This window comes from Desmodus rotundus, chromosome 8 (assembly GCF_022682495.2).
Source record: "Desmodus rotundus isolate HL8 chromosome 8, HLdesRot8A.1, whole genome shotgun sequence".
Lineage (NCBI taxonomy): Eukaryota > Metazoa > Chordata > Mammalia > Chiroptera > Phyllostomidae > Desmodus > Desmodus rotundus.
In genome coordinates, this window is record NC_071394.1 from 111177863 (window position 1) to 111201047 (window position 23185).

General features: G+C 37.9%; 1 protein-coding gene across 1 annotated transcript in view; it reads left to right on the forward strand.

Moving 5' to 3' along the window:
* The first annotated feature begins 18573 nt into the window (after positions 1-18573).
* KCNH8 (potassium voltage-gated channel subfamily H member 8) overlaps positions 18574-23185 on the forward strand; it is a 278542-nt gene continuing 273930 nt past the window's right edge. The window contains exon 1 of the mRNA XM_024566106.4: positions 18574-18982. Within this exon, the coding sequence (XP_024421874.2) occupies positions 18907-18982 (76 nt within the window). The 5' untranslated portion in view covers positions 18574-18906. The remainder of the gene's footprint in view (positions 18983-23185) is intronic.

A 23185-nucleotide genomic window follows, 5' to 3' on the forward strand; every position in this document is an offset into this window, starting at 1 on the left:
AAAACTATGTTTCAAACTAAAGATAAAATACATTTTCAGATAAACAAAACCTGAAGAAATACAACACTAGGCGATCTATACTACAAAGAATGTTAAAGAAAATTCTTCAGCCAAAGGGAAAATAATTTAAGGTAAGAATTCAGAGATACCAAAGAAATGAAGTACACAAACAATTTTAAATAAAAGTGTAGGTAAATAAAATACTACTTTTCCTGTTTCTTAATTTCTTTTAAGGACAAATTACCATTTAAAGGAAAACAATAATAATGCATTATGATTGACCTCTAATTTATGTTCAGAAGAGAGAAAACTGGAAAGAGTATTACTCTCACACTTATAAAAAAATTAAAAACCACATAATCTGTACATTCCTATTTTTCTTAAGCCCAGTGAATAAGTGAAGTTGCAGGGTAACCAACTAACCTGAAATGTGAGAGGAAACATGAGCTCCTGAGACAGCAGGGACAACAATTGCTCACCTGGTATAGGACCCATAAAACCAATAAGAAGAATTCAAGCAGAACATTTCTCAAACTTCCAAAGGACATTTGTAGACTAGCAGTAGATTATGACATCTCTAAGTAGCAACAGACACAAAAACGTTACCACCTACTTGAAGGCTCCTATGCTCAGATCTGCCCAGGAATCCCAAGATTAAAAGCACAAAGGAAACCCAAGTAAAGCCTCACCTGTGGTGAAGGTTGGGAAAGGGGGCATGGCAGCCACTGTGAGAACGCCAAAGACCTGCCCTGATGCTTTTCTCCTATCACTCGTACTAAACAAAAGCTTGAAGCCACTGGTAGAGAGGAGGTATACTCAGCTGCCCCTAGACCACAGGTGAAAACTCATTGCTGTTACAGGAAAGGAACAATAACCTTACCCCAGGAGAGGGGCAAGAAAACATCCCGAACCCAGATCATTAGAGATTCTTTCAACCAGGAAAGATGCAGGACCACTGAAAAGACCTCATTCCTGACATCCAGAATCTCAGCACCTGTCTAAGACTGAAATCAAACTCCAATAATACAGGACACACCATTTGCCCCTCACCTTCAGGCCAGCAAATGCTGAATAATCAGTAACAGCACTCTAATTTGGGAACATGAAGAGAGACTCTCTTTGAGGAGCAGATTCAAAGAGAGGACCTGAGACTGAAAGTAAAGTAGACAGAGAGGGAAACAACCTTTAGTACATCAAATCTCAGCCTAAGCAAAAGGTAGTGCTAAAGGAATTTTAAAGAATTTAGCAACAACAAAGCTCAAATCCACATCAACTTCCTTCATTAAGGGTTTACCAAACATGACATGTTCTTTTCCCTTTGTAAACTCAATTTACCTCATTCTCTAACATTTTATAAAACATGTTGACTTTCAACCAAAACTAGTGCAGCAAAGAAGCAACAGAGAAATACTCTGTCAAAAAATATATATGAAACACTGAAAGTGGAAAACATGGTAAGAAGGATGAAACATACCTTCGACGGGATCGTCAGTCGATTCAACACAGATGAAGAATGAGTCAGTAAACTTAAAGACAGGTCAATAGAAACTGCCCCAAAGAAGGTTAGAAGAAAAGGTAAATAAAACAGAACAGAGCATTAAATATTCATGGGATAATAGTATCAGTCTCTATATAATTGCAATTTCATAAGGAGAAGAGAGAAAGGAAGTGGAGCAGAAAAAAGAAACATTTAAAGGGATAATGGCTCAAAATTGTTCAATGTTAGTGAAAAGTAATCCACAGATCAAATTAACACAGAAAAACAAACAGAAATAATAATAATAAAAATACCCATGCCTAGAGTTATCATATTCCAACTGTTGAAAACTAAAGATTAAAAAATCTTAAAATCTTAAAAACACATTATATACAGAACAAAGAAAACAATTATAGCCCACAGGTTGCCATAAACTACACAAGCCAGAAAGTGGAGAGACATCTTGAAATTACTAAAAGGAAAAACTCTGTCTACCCAGAGTACTATAGCCAATAAAAAATCTTTTAAAAAATTTTAGACAAATGTAAATTGAAAGGATTTATTACTAACATACCGATACTACAAGAAATATTAAAGGAATTTTTTAGGCATAGAAAAAATGATTGGATATTTATGAGAAAAAAGTGAGTCTTGATTCTTCTTATATTCAAAAGTCAATTTAGATAATTTTAAAGGTAACATAGAAATACAATCAATAGAAATTATGGAAGATAATATAGAAGAATATCTTCATAACGACATGGTATGAAGAATTTGTTGGACAGATTAGACTTCATTAAAATGTAAAACTTGTTCCTTAAAATACATTAAGTGAATTCAAAAGGAAGCCAAGAATGGGAGAAGTAAGCCACAATGCACAAAGCTGACATTACTGAGAAAGTATCTGTATTCTTGATATAGGTAGAAACTCCTTCAAATCAATAAGAGAAAGGCAGACAAGCCAGGGGGGAAATGGACAACAGATTTAAGCAAGTACTTTACAGTAGAATATATTCAAACAGCAAAAGTATAGAAAAAGATGTTCCAGTCAGTGAAATGTATTTGAAAAGCAAATGATATACCATCAGAATGTATGAAATAAAAATAACTCACAATACCAAGTGTTTACAAGGATGTATAGCAATGGGAATTCTCATAAACTGTTGGTGGGATTGTAAAAGAACAACTACTTTGGAAAAATGTAATTTTTAATAAAATTAAATATATATTACTCCATGATCCTATAATCCAAGGTATGCCCAAAAGAAATGAGTACACATATCCACAGAAAGACTTTTATGAGAATGTGCATTATAGATTTAGTACTAATAGCCCAAGATAGGAAACAACCAAAATGTTTATCAACAGCAGAATGAGTAAATAACTCATGATAAAATTATTTATTGCAGCAAAAAAATGAATAACATATGTCTATAGGCAACCGCACAGATGAGTCAGTCTCACAATCAAAATTTTAGTCAAAGAAAACGAACAGCAAAGAATGCTGTCAATCAGAAAAGGGACAATATACTAACCCCAAACCTGCCAATCTCCAGGCAGAGAAGTTGGAGGTGGTTATGGAGGAACTTACAAACTCATTGACCAAAAGTAACCACATAGAATGGTCTGAATAAAAAAATACCTAACTGGACAGGTCATGGCAAGTAGCCACATCCCAGGCTTAGCTTCCTTAGCAAAGGTCAACCTTTGTCTTAAGTGAGCCTGTCCACTGCCCTTATGCATCTAGGATAACATACCTTTGAAATTGCAGAGTAATTTTCCCTTCCAGGCCCTTCAAATACATAAGCACAGGTGCCAAAGCACAAGACCACCAGAGCGTGAGGCTACAAAACGCCTTATTGTTATCTTATTGCCTGAACACCACTTTATGTTCTGTAAATATTAACTATCCTATACCCTCTACTGTAAAAGAAGTATGTGTTTCTCCATTTTGCTTTTTATCCACTACTAGAGATTTTGCTTCTTTGTTTTCTCCCACCCCCAAAATTAATCAGTAGATTTCTTATAACTCTCTTTACGTCTTCTCCTTTGATTCTGATATATTAAAAAAGCTGCAAAACTTCATTCTCCGGAGCATTTTCCAAATCCATTGAAATCTTGCTTCCAGACTTTTCCTCACAAATTTGGTTCAAATAAACTTACAAATCAATACATTTAGATATTCTTATATCAACAATACCTAACATTTATATAAAGTTCAACATTAGGCAAAATTAATCTTTGGTTGTAAATCCTGATAGAAGTCACTTTTCCAGAGGAAAGTAGGATAGTGACTGAGAGGGGGCATAAGAGGTGCTAATAATTTCTTGACTCATGTGGTAATGACCAGTTTGCTCACATTGTGATAATTCCTTGAATTGTACATTATGGTTTGTGATCCGGCTTACATGTATGTTAGAATTCAATAGCATGTATGTATTTAAAAATAATAAAAATGACACATAGCAAAGGAAACCATACTGAGTCCCAAACGTGAGTGAAGTTAATAGCTGTGAAATTGGTAACTATTTATTGTTAATTGCATCTGACGTCTTTCTGGAAACCAACACGCTACAGTGAGTAAATGACTGTGGCATGGGTCATGTTCTCAACCAACATGCTGTGGAGCCTGACGTGGGAGTCAATTCAGGCCACATTAGCCTTTGAGTGAGCTGTGCCCAGAAAGCAGCTTCCTTCTGCCCTTTGCTAGCATTTCTTCCTTCTACTTTAAGCACCCTTCCTGCTGAGAGGTCTCTGGTATTAACACCAAATAAGCGGGCTGCTGTAGCCTACACAAAGGAATGCCTCAGGTAATCCCTTTGTGGTGACTCATCTAATTTTTTATTAATTCTTGTCCTTTTGATTTCAAGAGAAGGCAGAAGGCACTGCCTAGGATGCTACCACTGCTGAATACTATTGTATTTGCTGTTTACTTGCCAATAATGGAGGGGGCTCACTTTTCTAAAGTATATGATAATTATGACTATAGCTATGCTCTGATACATCCTACAAAACATTTTATATGCATTATTTCATTTGATCTTCATCAGATCATATCAAGAAAATGATGAAAGCATTATTACCTCTGTTTTTCAGGAGGAAACTGAAATTCAGGTGTATCTTGCAAAATAAATACGTTAGTTGAAATGAGTGAAGGAAAATGAAGCTTTAATATCACTGTCCGTCTGACTTTGCGTTTTCCCAGATGCAAATTTGAGATAGATAGAGAGATAGAGATAGAGGTAGAGACACAGACAGAGATAGAGACAGATAGATATAGATATAGATATCAATGGTGTAGAATTAATTCAGCAGTCTCTTTGGGGGAATCCTGGGTGATGGTCTATATACAATAGCTTCTATTTAAAAGTCTTTGAGTAAACAAAGATTTAAAAGCTCTTGAATAACAAATGTGAAGGAACTTCCCAAAACATATGGAACTACATGTTGAAGTAAAACAAAACTCACTTAGGGTTCCCAAAATTTATATTTAGGATATCTGCTGTGTGGTCTCTTTTTTGCAATTTAATGAGAAGCTACTGTTTCATTTTTATTAGAACTCTGTATTAAAACCTGGAAAGAATCTCAAATATATGTCATATGTCATCCAGCATTTCAAAAACTGGAATTTGCATAACCTAGGAAGAATTTATTTCCCAATGATCAACCTTCTCCTAAGATTTTATATATATAATTTATATTTAAAGATAATATGCATTTAACTTTATACTGCCTGTAGGATGGTATATTTAATATTTTATACAATTTATTTTAAAACAAAAATAATGTAAAGCACATAAACATTAAACAATATTTTTATCACTATTAAAAGGTGACAACTTTCTTCTAACATGTATTTTCATAATATATAATTATTAAAATAAAATGTCATTTTGGTACAACCTGAAATCATCCCACAAACAACTAACTCATATGTCATAATCTGAGAAACACTAGAGGCCTGTGGAACTGCTGTAGGACTTTAGGGAAATTTCCAGAAAAATGAATGATATTAAATCTAGTCAGTAAATTTCATTTTTGGTGACAAAGATCCTGAGTATTTATAATACTCTTATGTGGCTTAAGTTTTCAAAATTAGGACCTGAGTTTTCTGTTTCTAAATCCATTGAATTTTCAATTGTTCTGCCATGTTTAGGACATCTTTTCTTCTCTGTTGACTTTGAAATATGTTTTAAAATTGTTATTAACATAGTTTCTAGGAGAATGGAACCATTATCCACAGTAATGTAATTATATGGGAAGAGCCCAATTGATAAATCATGCTGTGCCTTTGAGTTTTGTGAAATTATCACTCAAAGAAAGTCCTCCCCCAAATTTTGGTTTGTTTAAATTATGTCCAGGAAGCCATAAATAAAACTTAACATTTTGTAAGTAAGAAAATAAACTTTCAACTTAATTAACTTTTGATTATCTAGTTTATAATGGAATTTTTACTTTTTCTTGAATGCAATCAATATGATTAAGTACTGTTTATCTTCTGAATATAATAATATATTATACTTTATTTTTAAAATAAAGTAACCCATTCAAGAGACCTAGTCCTTAAGAAAAATATAAGGAATAGAGACTTTAGCTACTTTCCTCCAAATTCTTCCACATGGACTTAAATAAGCTCTTAACAACAATTAAAATTGTTAGATGTTCCTGTTTTATTGCCTTTGGCAGTGAAGAATGAGTAAGCACACAAAATGCTATCTAGGGAAGTGTTTGTTGAAAATTGAACTTAATATAAAGGAGCTGCAGTGTGGGCTTGTTATTTGATAAAAATACTCATTTTCAAAATCCAAGTAAGTCTACACTTCTGCACCATACTGTACAAAAATAGCACACTGAGCCATGTTCAAAAAATGCTTGACTCCATTCATTCATTTACTCCTTCTTCACTGGGGCAATCACAATCTCTATGGTACCTGAATCATTTTTGTGAAAGGTTTTTATTTTGAATCATTTCTCCACTAAGCACAGCTATAAAACTGATTTTTAATAAAAATTTTTTACAAAAGCCATTGAGGCTTTATATCATTCCAATGTATCTTGGCATTTCCAATTTTATTTTATTTTTTCTTTTTTACTAGTATACATTATTATTTTTACTGTGTTTTTTCCATTACCATTTATCCTCCCATATCCTCTTCCACCTCCACTCACCCTCCTCCCCGCTGCAGTCACCATACTGTTGTCTGTGTCCCTAAGTTCTTTCTCTTTTTTTTTCTTTTTTGCCCATCCTTTATGCTTTCTTTCCCCACATCTAACTTCCTACCCCCCCTGCCCCGCTGATTAAAGATTGTGACTACCTCATGAAGTTATCAGCCAAAAGAAAGAAAGAGTTAACTACAAATTATATTCTTTAAGACATTGATAATTTTGTTTTTGGAAAACAATCTCTTCATAGTTTTTACTTTACAATGTGAAAGAAAGTGTTGACTTTTTTTTGGTAAAACAATAAAAACCACAAATAAGAAGATTTAAAATTCTAATAATTTCATTATGTCAGAAACTGCGTATTTTTGTCCTTTGCTTTTAATTAAAACTTCGGTATTGTATTGTTTTAATGTTAAAGAAGAATCTTTATGTGTGTCTCACTTAGACTATATCAAGTTGGGCAGCACATAAGATCAAGTAACTGTGTAATAAAATGATTAATTAATGTGCATGTAAAAATTACTGAGCTTTTAATTCTTGTTCTTATTATAACCCACATGCATAATAGGCTTTATTAAACTTTCCATTTGTTTCCTCTCACATGAGCAATTTAAAATTATTCTTTAAAGTTACCTGAAATTATTCTTTTCAAATATTTTTTAGAATTTCAAATATTCTCAAAATGCTGTACATTCTCAATTCCTGTGATATAAAGATCCAGATACACCTACTATGGCATATCTGGATCTTTATATTTTCTGAGTCATAGACTGCTATGTCCTCTGCTTCTACATGTAGTCTCAATACCTATTTATTATTCTTAACATATATTCGACATTTTCTAGGAAACGAATATGCAACGTGATTAGGACGTTGCTAAATGCTAGGGAACTCACAGAACAAGACTGCCAGAGAGTCAAGTCTGAACCACAAGCCATACAGTAATTACAGACAGATTTATAAACTCACATTGCAGGTGTTTTGCAACTCACTGAATATTATTACATTCTCTACTTCGACTTTTCCTTTTTAAGTTCTGCTAACCTTGAGGCATCCTGAGTGCATATTCCAGGGAGAAGAGCCTGAAGTAGCAGCCACAACTTTGAAATGTTTTTAAAAATCCCTTTATTAAAAAGGAAACATAGAGCTGCACTTTAATATGAAAATAAAGTTTCGGGAAGATTATTTATCTATCCCATGGCTTTAGAAATAACTTTACCACATACCATGAATCATCAGAGGCACATATACTTCAGTTTGAGAAGCCTTAAAAGTGATCGTGAAAGACAAAAGGCCATAAAGATTTTATCAGAAAAGTTGGAACTCTAAAGAAGAAAAAAGAGAGTTAGTTTTCCATGGCCACATTAGGCATTGAGTATCAAAAGTTCACTACCTCAATAGTTTGAAAAATCTGCATCCGAGAAAGAGCAGAGGAACAAAGAAAAAGTCACGAGGGCACTCTGCTGATCACCCCACTGTTGACCGTGTCCACGAGTTTTTTTTCTCTCAAAGAGCACAAGTTAAATCTAGGTACCATGAAAGAAACAAAGCATCTAAAACACGATCCCAGCCCCTAAGACCTCTCTAATCTAACTAGAAGAACCAAAGCATGCATACACTGAAAGATAATAAAACTAAATTTTATAGGAAGAAGTCAAGACATTAAAAGAAGACATACTTCATGCAACATCACCAAATAAAGAATCTGGGCAGTGCTACTACAATTCGGAAAAGAAAGAGATCACTGAGCTAGCACCCTGAGATAAAAAAAGAAATGAACAGTATAATGTCTGACTTCCAGGAACTTATAATTTTTAAACATTTACTTCATCAACGCTTAGAACTTCTCAAGCCCCCTCCCCGCTTTTCACCCTTTTATTTCTTTTTTTTTTTTTTCGTTAGCTGAGTGATGACGGCATTGCCATTTACATCAGCACCGAGCATCTATTCTGATCTTCTGCTAAAACATTGGGTTTAAATACATACAAAAGAGCAGCAGGGGACTTGAAGAAAGACTAACTTTATACATACATTTTTTTCTTGTGTGAAAGTCTAAAAACAGAAACCAGGATAGAATCTAGGAAAGAGAAGGAGGGTGTAAGAGTCATTCTTTTCATCTTTAATGCACTAGGCAATCCTCTGAATCGTCTTTATCTGCATGTAAGCAAAGGGATACAGCCTTTATTTTGAGTTCTTAGGGGCAGCAAGGATTATAGCTGGGGTTCAATTTTCCCTTGTAAAAAGATGGTTCCCATTCTTATTTTGGAAACTCTCTACCTGAACATGGATCAAATGATGTAAAAGCTGGACGGGACCTTGGAGACCTGAAACTGCTCTTCCTTCTTTCTTTCTGTGAATCCCAGAGATACTAAATGATTCATCCAGAGTTTCAAATTTAGTTGAGAATAAGCTTGGAATAAAACTGGAGGTTTTGATGCTCAATATTTTGCCATTTCAATAAAACTAAATGACAGTTTCTTTTTAGAACTTAGTAACCAGGAAAGATTTTCATCCCACTCACTAGGCCATGTTTTAGCCTCTACTAAGGTCAGAGCTTAATTTAATACTCAGGTAAGTAAACCATATTCCTTGTACAAGAGATTCCCCCTTTCCTTTGTATAATTTATGATATTTTATAATTTATGATTTTTACTATTTTTTTACCAGTCTATTTTAGATTTTATTATAAAGTAATACATATTCATTATGGAAAACATGTCAGACTATAAAGAAACAAAAAGTTATTATAATCTCACTACTCATATCACTTTATTTGAACTACCTGTCTGTATGTATTTTAATTGTAAACTGTCTTGAAATGGTTTAAGAAGTAGGAAGATTGCTGAATGAATAAGTTACTTTCATTAAACAGAAATTACATCACATCACTTTTCACAAATACTCACCCATCTGCCAATATGTGTAACCCATTTAGCTTAACAAACATCCAAAAAATGGACAGAGACCTCTCATTAAAAATATGTACGTCATGGAGAGATGGAACCCCTAAAGCAGGGCAGGGGCATGGGAGTTTACTTTGGACTCCTAGTAAGTAGATTTGAGAAATATTCTATAGCTTAAAATTTTTGTGATGCAAGGAATGCACATTATGTAAAATACCTGTTCAATCATTTGAAGAGAGATGTTTGAAGAACATACCAACCTCTCCCTCACTTTTTGCTTGTGAACAATCAATCCAGCAATATTAAGGAAAGCACTCCATGTTCTTTCAAGTTTAAATTTGTGTCATTTATAAATCAACAAATTAAAAATGAACACCTACATCCACATACACACATACTTACATTCAGGATATAAATTAATCAAAGAAAAGTAAAGAGATTCCATAGCAAAGGAAGTTGTAATGAAAGAACCATAGAAGCCATGAAGTCAGTGTTAATATTTGCTTCAAGAAAGACATGCTATAGAATAATTTCATCCATCCATTCATTCCTCATTCATCATGCATTTTTAAATGGTATCTTATGTTCTAGATGCCATTAAATAAAAGATTGGATAAATTAATATTGTGATACTAAAACTTTAAAAAGCTCAGTGCGTGGTACAAGGGATTGACAGATAAACTAATAAATATAAAGCATTATATTGGCAAAATGACTGAAATAATGATTATGATAACTAGCACTGATTCTTTCAACAGATATTTATGTGTCTACAACATACCACAGACCATGTCAGTCACTGGGAATACAATGGTGAACAAACAGTAGGCATTGTCCTAATTGTTTGCATTATGTTATCTGATTTATGTTTTACAACTGCCCTGTAAAATGTGTAATCCCCACCAGACTCAAAAACAATAAGTAACTTACCTAAAACCACACAGGTCAGATGATATACAGGAACTTATGTACAGCAACTTTTATGAAGGCAAAATATCTCCATTTTACGGGGCATCCATGTGAGGCTGGAGTGAGAAGTGGGTATGTGTGGAGGTTTGGGCAGAAATATCCAGGAAGTGTGGGTAGTGTGCTCAAAGCCATAGTCTCCAGGAAAACACTTTATGTTTTGGGAGCTTTTAGGAGTTCTGTTTTCTTTGAGCATAAGTTTGAGGGTGATAAGAGATATGTCACGAAAGATGAGCTCAGAACATAGACTTTTGACATTGGCCCTCTTAAAAAGATCATGCCAATTGCAGTGTAGAGAATGGCTTTGTGTTACACAAAATTTTAGGCCACATGGGGGGCAAAGAAGGGGTTCATGCAAGATATGGTAAAGCTTTGAACTAGGGCATCAATTGGATGGAAAAATTGGGAACTCTTCAGAATATAGCTAGGAGATGACATGAGGGCTTAAAGATTTGATGGAGAGAGGAAATTATAAAACTGCATGTGTAAAAATGCAACTGATTTCTGGGTGTTTATTTTGTATCCTGCTGCTTTACTAAATTCATTTATCAGTTCTAGTAGTTTTTTGGTGGAATCTTTAGGATTCTCAATGTACTCTATCATGCTATCTGCAAATAACGACAGTTTTACTTCTTTCTTTCCAATTTAGATGCCTTTTATTTCATCTTGTCTGAGTGGTGTGGCTAGGAATTCCAGAACTATGTTGAGTAAAAGTGATGAAAGCAGACACCCCTGCCTTGTTCTCAATCTTAAAAGGAATGCTTATAGTTTTTGTCCATTGAATATGATGCTGGCAATAGGTTTGTCATATATGGCTTTTATTGTGTTTGGGAATGTTCCCTTTATTCCCACTTTGCTTAGAGTTTTATCATAAATTGGGCTCAGTTGCATTTTATGCACCAATAATTATCAATCAGAAAGGGAAATTAAGAAAACAACCTCACTTACAATTGCATCAAAGAATAACTAAGAATAAATTTAACCAAGAATGTAAAAGACCTGTACTTGGAAAATTATAGATACTGAAAAGAGAGAGAGAAGAAAATACAGTAAGTGGAAGCATATACAGTGTTCACGGATTAACATCATTAAAGAACTAACATCATTAAATGGCTACATCACCAAAGCAATCTATAGATTCAATGCAATTCCTATCCAGATACCAATGGTGTATTTGACAGAACTAGGACAAATATTCCAAAAACTTACATGGAGCCACAAAAGAACCCAAATAACCACAGCAATCTTGAGAAAGAAGACCAACATTGGAGGAGTCATGCTACCTGATACAAACTATACTACAAGGCCATCATAATCAGAACAGCCTGGCATTGGCATAAGAACAGATACATAGATTAATGGAGGAAAATAAAAAATTCAGAAATAAAACAAAGGCTTTATGGTTAATTAATATTTGAAAAATTAGTCAAGAACATACAATAGAGTGAACTTAGCCTATTCAATAAATGATGTAATAATTGGAGAGATGCATGCAAAAAAACAAAAAAATGAAACCAGACCACCTTCTTACACCTTACACAAGAATAAACTCAAAATACATTAAAGCCTTAAATATTAGACTAGAAAACATAATAATTCTAGAAGAAAACATAGGCTATAAGATCTAGGACATTTGTCATAGAAATATTTTTTTTCTGATATACTTCCTTAGACAAAGAAAACAAAAGGAAAAATAAACATATGGGACAATATCAAACTAAAATGTTTTTTGCACAACAAAGAAAACCATCAACAAAATAAAAAGACAACCCACTGAGTGGGACAACATATTCATTGATACATCTGATAAAGGCTCAATATCCAACATTTATAAAGAACTTATACAACTCAACACCATAAAAACAAACAATCCAATTAAAGGTGGGCTAAGGACCTGAATAGACACATCTCCAAACAGTACATACAGATGGTCAATAAATATGAAAAGATGCTCAACATCACTAATCATCATAGAAATGCAAGTTAAAAGCACAGTGAGATATTATCTCACACCTGTCAGAATGGCCATCACCAGTAAATCAACAAACAACAAGTGCTGGTGAGGATGTGGAGAGAAGGGAACCTTAGTGCGCTGGTGGTGGGATTGCAGACTGGTGTAGTCATTGTGGAAAGCAGTGTGGAGATACCTCAAAAAATTAAAAATGGAACTGTCTTATGATCCAGTGATTCCACTTCTGAGAATATATCCCAAGAAACCCGAAAACACTAATTTGAAAGACTACATGCACTCCTATGTTCCTTACAGCATTATTTATAATAGCCAAGATTTGGAAGCAGCCCAAGTTATCCATTAATAGATGGGTGCATAAAAATACTGTAGTGCATACATACAGTGGAATACTATTCAGCTGTGAAATAGAAGGAAATCTTACCTTTTTGGACAGCATGGATGGACTTGGAGAGCATTATACTAAGTAAAATAAGCCAGTCAGAGAAAGACAAATACCATATCATTTCACTTATATGTGGAATATAAAGAAGAAAGTAAACTAACACATAAAATAGAAACACATTTATAGATACAAGGAACAGACAGATAGCTGTTACAGGGGAGGAAGGTTGGGGGTTGCTGAATGACAATGGTGAAGGGATTAAGCAAAGCAAAAACTCATAGGCATAGACAACAGATAAATGGTGATGGAAGAAGACTAGACTTGGGATGGTGAACACACAATACAACACACAGATGACGTATTACAGAATTGGACACCTGAAACCTAGAAAATTTTATTAACCAACATCACCCCAATAACTTCAATTAAAAAATAAAACACAGTACCTGTCTGTCAGATTATCTTTTTCCCATCTAGGAGCTTCAGTCAATCTAATCCCTGAGAATGTAGAGAAAGAAATAGCATTGCTGTAATAAACCACTGAAATGTTATGTTTTTATTAATCTATAGTCTAGATTATCCTGACTTTGATTATAGTTCTGGAGGTTTTGTCAGAGTATTCCAGTTTCTATGCAAATTGAGAGTATTTTGGGAACAAGAGGCAGTAACCATATCACTAGAATACAGTTTGGTTGGACATCAGAGCAGGACAATTTAAAACCTTAGTAAAAGAAATGAATGAACTTGATTTTTCTTCTGAGCTTCTAAGAGCCATGTATATTTAAATGAAAAGCTCAGAAGCCATAAATTGTGACTGATTATTAATATATGAGTGAGAGCATATAATAGTCAACAATATTTACTATATACAACAAACTGTAGGTGTTTTAGAATACAAAAAATGAGACATATTATTATAATGATCTCTTATGTAACACATATTACAGGCTTCAAAGATTATTCACAAATATTTTCTTCTAGTCAGTGAAGTAGATAAGGAAAGTATTATCTCCATTTTACAGGTGAGGAAATGGAAACTCACAAACATTAAATGACTTGCCCAAGGTCGCATCAGTCACAAAGTGGATAAACAGTAGAGACAAATCCAGAACACAACACTTCCGAGTAGATGCTCTGTTATACCAACCAGCCTATAAATTAAAATAGTTACTTGTCTTGAGGGCTAAAATTCTTGTTGCCAGAAAATGTTTAAGAATATTTTCAGAGCCTGTTGTCCAATACATACCGTCAATGAAGCATTTGTTTGTGCCCTGGTATTGGACGAATGCTGTAACTAGAAAATGGATGTGAAGAGGGCCTAAAACCATCAAACAGACACGGAAATTTCTAAAGCCCTTTTCAGTCTCATCTACACTGACAAGACAGCATGCGAGCATTATGCTACGTGAAATAAGCCAGGCGGTGAGGGACAAATACCATATGATCTCATCTTTAACTGGAACATAATCAACAAAAGAAAAAGCAAACAAAATATAACCAGAAACATTGAAATTAAGAACAATCTAACAGTAGCCAGAGGGGAGTGGGGAGGGGACAGTGGGGAGAGGGGTTTACAGGAACTACTATAAAAGACACATGGACAAAATCAAGGGGGAGGTTGGAGGTAGGGGAGGGAGGTGGGTTTGGCTGGGGTGGGGTGGAGGAATGGGGAGAAAATGCAGAGAACTGTAGTTGAATAACAATAAAAATTAAAAAAAAAAAAAGACAGCATGAAGTGTTGGGAAGATGTTGGTTTGAAATCTCAGAAGCTTCCCAGGTGAAATCTGAAACGGGCTCTGGGGGGGCCCAGAGCGCAAAAAGACACCCAGAAATGCATATCATTCTAGATTAGTGGGTGGCCATTTTAGAAAGAAAAGGAACTTAACCTATGAAACATTTTGATGGGCCACATCTCCGAATTGCCACCAGAACCTTAAAAGTTTATGTAGAGGCCTTAATGGAGTCAGTCACGTATACTGTCTGGGTCCACATAGTCTCAACAACACATTGCTCTCTCCAGGCAGAATCCTTGAGAGTTCTGTGGGCGGGCTAGGGAATAGTGGGGAGAATGCACATATATTCCAAGCACAAAGGCCAGCCCTCAGGTCAACTGGTGGTCATGGCTTTTGAATGACCACCCCCAACAGGAGAGAAACAATTTGAAACAGTAACAATTGCCATTAATACGTAGCTTTTGTTCTCCAGTGATTTTAATGTACCTTTCCTTGATTTACATTTTCCCTATAAAGAATTCCCAACTTGAGCCCAGATCTTGTATCCACAAATCTTAAATTCTTGTGAAAATATGTAGAATAGGTAAAAAGAGATTTTTCAATCAAATTTCAGAATGCTTCCTTTGAAGCTTGAAATGTTAACAAATTGATGTGGAGATTTTAACACATGGACCAATGTTCCCTCCCATTGAAGCTGGGTTCTGGGCCTGCTTTAGTTCTAGCAGTGTATGAACCAGACCTTAAGAAACTGGTAGCTCCTAATTCCTGTCTCTTGGGACACTCAGTCTTGAAACCCCACCATGCTGTAAGGACACCCAAATACCTATGGAAAGATCCACATGAAGAAGAACTGAAACCCCCATGCCATAGCACCGGCTAAGCTCGTCTTTAACAGCCAGCACCGACTGCCACCCGTGTCAATGAACCATGTTGGAAGTGACTCGGAAGTGACTCAGAAGTGAGCTGTACCATCGAGCCCTGGCCAACTGACAGATCTATGAGCAAAACAAACAAACAACCTATGGTTTTAAATTAATGGGTTTTAGGATGGTTCGTTACACAGTAAATCAGCAAAATCGGTCTATGTTTGTTTTACCTGGAGGCCTTTGATAGTACAATAACAGGAATTCCCTTTGAATTTAGGGATTTCGTGTCTTCTCTTACACTGTAGAGTCGAACAAGCGATCTCCTCCACTGAGAAGATGCATCTCTTCACACAGGCCTTGGGTTTACTTTACCACGTGCTAATTCTGTATTCTTGTAGTGTTGTCTCTTGGAGGTCATAGAAAAAGTTCACGTCTCTATGGGACAGAATGGGTCTTTGGCAAATGGACGTGGAGTTCAACCAATAGGGACATTTCCTTTAAGGAAAAGGAATGAGCTTTGGGACACATGATGAATTCCCAGCACTCATTGTGCCTCTCTGATTTCAAGGTGCCAAAGTATGTGGAAGGGGACTTAATATGCCTACACTCTTATTAAGGTCAGGTTTTAGTGTTGAAATTTGGCTTCACCAGAGCCGCAAACACATGGGAGGAGAATTTGGTCCTTGATAAGGCCAGTGCTGAGAGAGGACCTGGACCCCAAGACCACAGAGCTGGTGACAGCCTTCATTAAGAATGACTCCTGGGTGAGGAAAGCATAGAAACAGGTGGTGAGATCTACTTATTGCAGATGAACAGGATCCAGTAGAATCTCTGGGTTGAATATGAATTTAGGGCAAGGGATGTTGTCATGCCGAGTCCAGTCCCTGGCACGCAGCAGGTACTGGAAGGCAGACTAAGACATTGAATGATAAATGCTGGGATCCTTTTGCAATTAAGCTTCCTTCAGGGTTGTTATTCTTAAGCCTCTCTTGTTGCTTGTTTCTTGCAAATGAGTTCGTGCATTTGGCAACATGGATCAAGCCCATGAGGAAACAGCTTTTACACATAAACAGCCTTAAAGTGCAAATTTTATAAACCTAAATCGTGGCTTTCATTTAAAATAGTTTATGATGAACTTCAAGCCACTTCAAGAGAGGCATTTTTCTGCCCTAATGGCTGTTTTCATGAGTAAATTTCATAAGACTCAAAAATAAATACACATCTTTGAATAAGTTCAGCATTTGCAGTTAATTTAACAGAGCTAAATAATACTAGCAGCAACAATAAAACCGTGCTTTTTATTAATCCCACAGAAATACAATAATTCCCGTAACTGACAGCAGCAGTCTGGGTTATCAGGGACCCGACGCACCGCCCAACCAGAAGCAGGGACTCGCTGGTCTTTCTCTCCCGGTCTCTGCCCCAGAGGGAGCCGACAGAGCCACCCGCAGTTGGCTCAGCGCGCCACGTGGGGGACACCACCCGCGTGAGCTCGGTTTCTGCAAAGCTCAGCTGGCTCGGGACTGCAGGATTCGGGGGAGGACAGAAGCGGCCCGGGGGCTAAGAGCTGAGTCTAGCTGGGCGGGAGACCCTTTGCCAAACTCCAGGCCCACTGAGGAATCCCTTCCCCAGCCTGGAGCGCCCCCGCCCTGCTGAAGCAGCGCCTCGGCCGGATTCGCTTGAATTTCAACACAAAGGGAATCCTCGGCCGCAGGAAGTGCATCACTAGAAAGGGGGATCAGGGGCGGGGAGAGGGGATGCTTGCCTCCCTCCCTACACCCCTGCCCTCCCGGAGCCTGGGCAGCAGTGACGAAACTGTCAGGGTCCCCGGTACGCCTCAGGAGCCGGGAGAATTCAAACAAGGAACAAGCTCCCCACTGCCCGCCCTCCCCCACCCCCCCAAAAAAATTAGTGGGGAACGGGTGCTCTCGCCTCCTGCCATGCCCGAGCTCCGGGGCGGCAGGGACCCGAGCTGCCTGTCCCCGCTGTTCACACACCTGTTCGCTCCCCCACCCACCCCCCTTTCCTTCCGGGTGCCCCAGCACCTGGGCTCAGGACTGTTTTTCTACCCCTGGGCTCTCAACTTTCTACCGCATCTGCTTCCCTTCCACGGGTTCCTGTCGAATCTCCGCTCCAGATTTGGGCTTGGTTTTCCCTGGCAGAACGTCGCAGAGAGGGAGTCCCCGCGTAAGAAAGGGGCAGAGGGACAGGGAGAGACCGCTTTCACTTTCCAAGACACTCGCCGGTCCAGGGACTCCGCCTGGCTTTCTACCTGGAGGTGCCAGGCTCGGAACGAGCCTCGCCGTTGGGCGGGGGAAGAGGGGCAGGCTAGGTCGATTGTCTGACAGCTGTTTTTGCAAGGCAACCTTACTGTTTGTACTTACATTGTATTTTGCAAATCAATAAAAAGAGCAAACTTTTCCAGAAATGTTTTATTCACATTTCACCGGAGAGAGGGGAAGGCATCCATTGTCCGTATACAAAGTATTATTATTATTTTCTTTTAGTTTAGAATGGCTTGGGGAGGCCAATGGCAATTTGGGTAGAGGGGCTGAAACACCCCTTTTTGGAGCCCAGGAGGTAGAGGTGGAAAAACCCCGGCGTTTTGCCCCAGTTCCCGGAATGAAAGACCCGGGTGGCTGGAGAGGGGGCCGCGCAATGAACTCCAGGCAGCCCCGCACTAGTCTCGGGCACTGGAGATGGCAGGTGCACCTCCCCCTGGGACGCCCCGCTGCCTCCGCTGGGTTGGACACCACTGGGGGGCCTGCCCCTCCCGAGTTCTAGGCGGAGGCCGGGTACCTGCCCCGACCTATCTCCTCCCCTTCTCCAACACCACACCCACGGAACTCCGGTCTCCCCGAGAGAGGGACAGAGAGGGAACAAAGGGGTCTTTGTTCGCTGGCTCCCGGGGGGTGGGAGTTGTGCTCGCTCCCGTTTCCCGGCACCCCTTACTGCCCGGGAGGCTCAGCGCCGCCGAGAGTCGAGCGCAGTCCTCTAAGACCTCTCAGCGCCTTAAGTCGGGGAGTGGCGCCCGGGGCCACTGAGGGCTCTTTCCAGCCGAGCGGGCGGGGTGGGGGACGGGGCACGCGCGGTGGCGCCAGGCGGGCACTGCAGCCCGCGGAGGGCCGGGAGGTGGGGTTTGGGGAGGGGGGGACCAGCAGCTGGCGGAGGTGGAGGAGGCGGGAGAGGAGCCTGCGCCAGGCTGAGCCTGGAGGTGCGGGGCGGGCGCCGAGAGCGCTCTCGGGGCCGCTCCTGTCTCAGCAGCGCGGCTGGAACTTGCTCCTGGTCTCCTTCCATCCACCCCCTTCCTCTGCGCGGCCCCACCGCCACACCAGGTCCTCCTCCCCGCCGTGGTCACGCTCCCCTTCTCCCTTCTTGGCACTTTCCTCTCGAACCATCCTGCTGGACAAACTTTGATGGAGAATTTCACACCACGCTGGAAAAATGCCGGTTATGAAAGGATTACTGGCGCCCCAGAACACCTTCCTGGACACCATCGCCACCCGTTTTGACGGAACACGTAAGTCTTGCACTTCGACGAGTCGCACGGTCTTTTTTTGAGAATGATATTTGTCGTATACATTACTTTCGCTCCCACCTTCCCTATTGCACTAGCGGAGTGAATTTCCTTCTGTTCTTGCCCGTGTGTCTTTTGTGCGGAGAAAAATTTTTTCCTCCCATGGTTCGGTGCAGTATTACCACTTTGGTGTAGTTGGCCCCCTTGACTTCTTGGGTTCAAAAGAACCTGGAGAAAGACTGACCCTGCGTTCCCTGTTGAACCTCTATGTTGGTACTTCTAAAGGAATTGGTTTTTATTAAGTTTATGAGGTGAGGGTGGGAATTGTCCTTGTTGGTGAACTGTCACTGTATCTTACAATTTCAAGTCTCCCTAGATTATAGGGAGAGTTTGGAAGGTTCTTCCAAGGATCTTCATTCTGTGAGGTCTTTCCCATATGAGTTTAAGAAACGCGTACTAGAACCAGGTATTGCCAAGTGTAAGCTTTCCATAGAATTCTAAGCATTGCGAGTTTCTCAGAATCTTGATGCCTGCTTTTCAACTACAATAGTGTATCTTTCAATCCTGAAATTATCCTAACACTCGAGGAGACACTGTTGCGGGAGGAGGAACTGGGCATTAGAAAGGACCTGATCATAAGAAAAAGTTTCGACATTTTTGTTTTGAGGGGAACTATTGTTGGACGGTTAGCTTGTTTAAGCTACAGTTTCAAAAAATAAATATATGACAGAGATAGTGGTGTGTGGACGCTTGGAGCAAATGGTCTATTTCAGGACCACGGTCAGGTCCCCGTTCCTTCCCCAGCTTCTCTTGCTTCCTCCTTGAGGCTGTTGGTCTTTCCAGCAGGCTCTCTGCCTGTAATTCGAAGTCTGTGCTCACAGTCCTGACAAATGTTTTCAGTTGGTTTCACTCTAACAGCCATCCACACTCTCTTTCTAGCTTATGTGGTTTTTGTGTACTGTCCTTCCTTTTTCTTACTATTACACCAGACTCATAGAAACACAGTTATTCTAAAGGCTTTTTGTCAGTGCTTCAGGTATCATTGTATTTTACTATGACAGTATGCTCCTTGGACCTAATATGGAGAGCTCACTTAATTTCATTTACACTCTGGTAGTCTAGGTCCACACTCTGATGATGCTGGAAAGTAAGTCCGGGACGTTTGCACTTCAGGGGATAGTTAGAAAAGTTCACATGAGAGAGAAATGAAGCATTTACTTGATTTTGTTCAGTTTTTATTTTTGACATCCAGCCTCCTCCTGGTAGTTGGGGTAGACACTCTTCCAGTGTTATGTGATCTTTAGCTTTAGCCATTCCTTCTTCCCCTTCTATATTCTAGATGTGTCAGACAGGATAAGGGAAGTGCAATGCCATTATATATCTGTCTTCTTTAGATAATAAGAGAAAATATTGCAGTAAAACTTCAAGTCCCTGCTACTGCCGTTACCTCCACCACCCAGCCACCACAAAAATTCACCACCGCATTCACCTGAACCATGCACGATCGTGGGCACTACCATGGATTGCCTTAGGAACTGGTCAGTTTTATGCAGATGTTTGGTCTTGACATTGCAAATTTAACACCTCCCTGCAAAAAAAAGCCTTCTAACGTTGATCACAGTGCATCCATTAAAAATGAAGTAATTGGTAGTTGCCTATCTCATTGTTATTTAAAGTTGAATGGAGTGTCATGTGTAGGGAATTATCCGAGCGTAGCCCTGGGAATTTCTGCTGGGTTATACTTAGATATCAATTGTTAACGAGGGCCTTGGATCATCAGTGTGAGGATGCCTCTATCACTATAATATTTGATAAGCAAAGGGCATGTAGAGAGAGATGAGTAGTTCTTTTTCTATCTGAGCTACAGATTAATCTTAATAAAATAGAAGGTTAGACATTTTAAATCCTTATTTGGGAAGAGCATCATCACCTATCAGCATTTAGAATAATAATAATAATAATAATAATAATAATAATAATAATAAATTTAAAAAAAACTAAAACAGTTGGAGAGCAAACCTGACCTGTAATCAACAGGGTCTGGGAAATTCCTGGAGGGAAACACGTTGTATAAGATTAGTCTGAAAATCAGTGAGGCAAATTTCAAAGTGATGAGTAACATAAATGTTTTGTTAACAACATTTAATGGATACCCCTTGTCCCAACACACTGCACTCAATGAAAGATTATATTTTCTCATTTGCCTTTTGTTGAGTTGCAGAATGACTTGAATAACCTAAAACTTAACAAAATAATTTAAGCATGTTTTTAACCACAAATTTTGCTGTATCTAGAATTATGGGCATACCCTCCCCCCCGCTAAATATTTCATTTATCTTATGCTATCTTTTTTTGTGTTGACACAATTTTGTTAAGTATAATTACTATCCTGGAAACTCTTTTCCTGTGCTTACCCTTCTTTCTCTTGATTTTTTGTAGTAGTTATTGATTTTCTTGTGCAAGATAAAAGTCTTTGCAAGTTTTAAATTTGCAAAACTGTTACTCCCTCAAATAAAAACTATACTGGAAAGTTGATAACGTTATTGTACTAAAAATACAATGTGTTTATGTGGTCCATTTTCTGCATTATTTGTTAGGTAGATTTTATAGTCATGTTAGTTTCTTATTTTATTTTGGACAACTTTAATAAAAAATAAGAGAGCAAACAATAACCCTGGCAAGCCCCTTTGCTAACTTAACCATGATATAGTATTACTGTTAGCCTTATTGGTTTAATATTATAATAGAAAATAATAGAACTTAAAACATGATCTAAAAATTCTCCCAGAAAATAAAAACAAGTATATGACAATAAAAGTCTATAACATTATCCTACCAATATATGAGTTAGGGTACCATCACAGGACAACATAAAACAAGTTAATAATATACTTTGTCACCTGGTGACATTTTATTGTTTTACAAAATAAGATATTTTCCCTCTTAATATTTAAGAAATGAACTTTGTCGGGATTGAAAGACAACTGTGTATCATTAATTAAAATTATTTTTCCTCATATACAATATAATTTTTAAAACCCTACTGAAAAATGGGAGTCTTTTTATATAAAACTACCCTAAGACATATTTACTCCTAAAATATGTTCTCCTGGTTTGTGTTTAATTGAAGTGCAAATGAGACTTAGAAAAGTTAAGAGCCTTGGAAATATTGAGTATTTATGCCTCATTTAGGGAGAAAAATAACCCCAATGAGTTCATTTGACTCATAACATGTAGCCAATCGTCTCACTTGAAATACTCTAAGACACACACACACACACACACGTGCATTCACACAATTTGAACATTACGACCTGCATATAATTCATTCCTCCATAGTTCCTTCTTTTAAAACACATTTAATGTCTTTAAAAATATTTTCTTAGTATATATGTGTTTTACATATATGAATATTAATCTGGACAAAGGGAAAGTAAAACAAGAGAATACATAAGTACATATTTTATAAAATATTTTTCAAATATTTTCCACAGGATCCAGTTTGAGGAAAATCCATATTTTAGAATGTAAAACTTGCAGAGGGAAGCATCCGTTTTCAAATAGGATGGTACATTAGCCTACAGTTTTTAGTCATATCAAAATTGGCAAGCATACTTCTCCTTTGGGCAAATGAGGCAAGGTTGAAGCTTTAAGGAAGCTTGTAGCCCAGTGGACTCTATCAAGGAGATTCCAGTCAAAGCATTCAATAATGGCGCTTCAGAAACTCATTCATGTTGGCGTGTATTTTATGTACTCCTGTATAGCCCAATGGCCTGAGGAAATTTGTTAAAATCAAAATTCTTCCTTTACAGAGGCAATTCCCAATGACTTTTCTTTTTCCTCTTTATACTTCCATCATGTTACATAAATCTCTTAACATTAGAAGCAGAGACAGAAGGATGGGTAATATGCCCCATATCATCAGAAGATGGACGGATGAGGTAGGCTGTGAAGATCTGAAGTCTTTGCTGAGTTGCACTTTGGAAAATATCATCACAGGGATTTAGCCAATAAAAAAGGATGTCTTACATTATTATGGGTCTGTCTATAAAAGACTATTACACGAAAACAGTCAAGGAAACATCTAGCACTTCATAGATATCCACAAATGGAAGATTATAAAGACTTTTTATTTTTATTTTTTACATGCCATTAGAGTCTCTTTTATTCCTATTCTTCATGTTTAGGGAGATAGTTCCTGTGTTA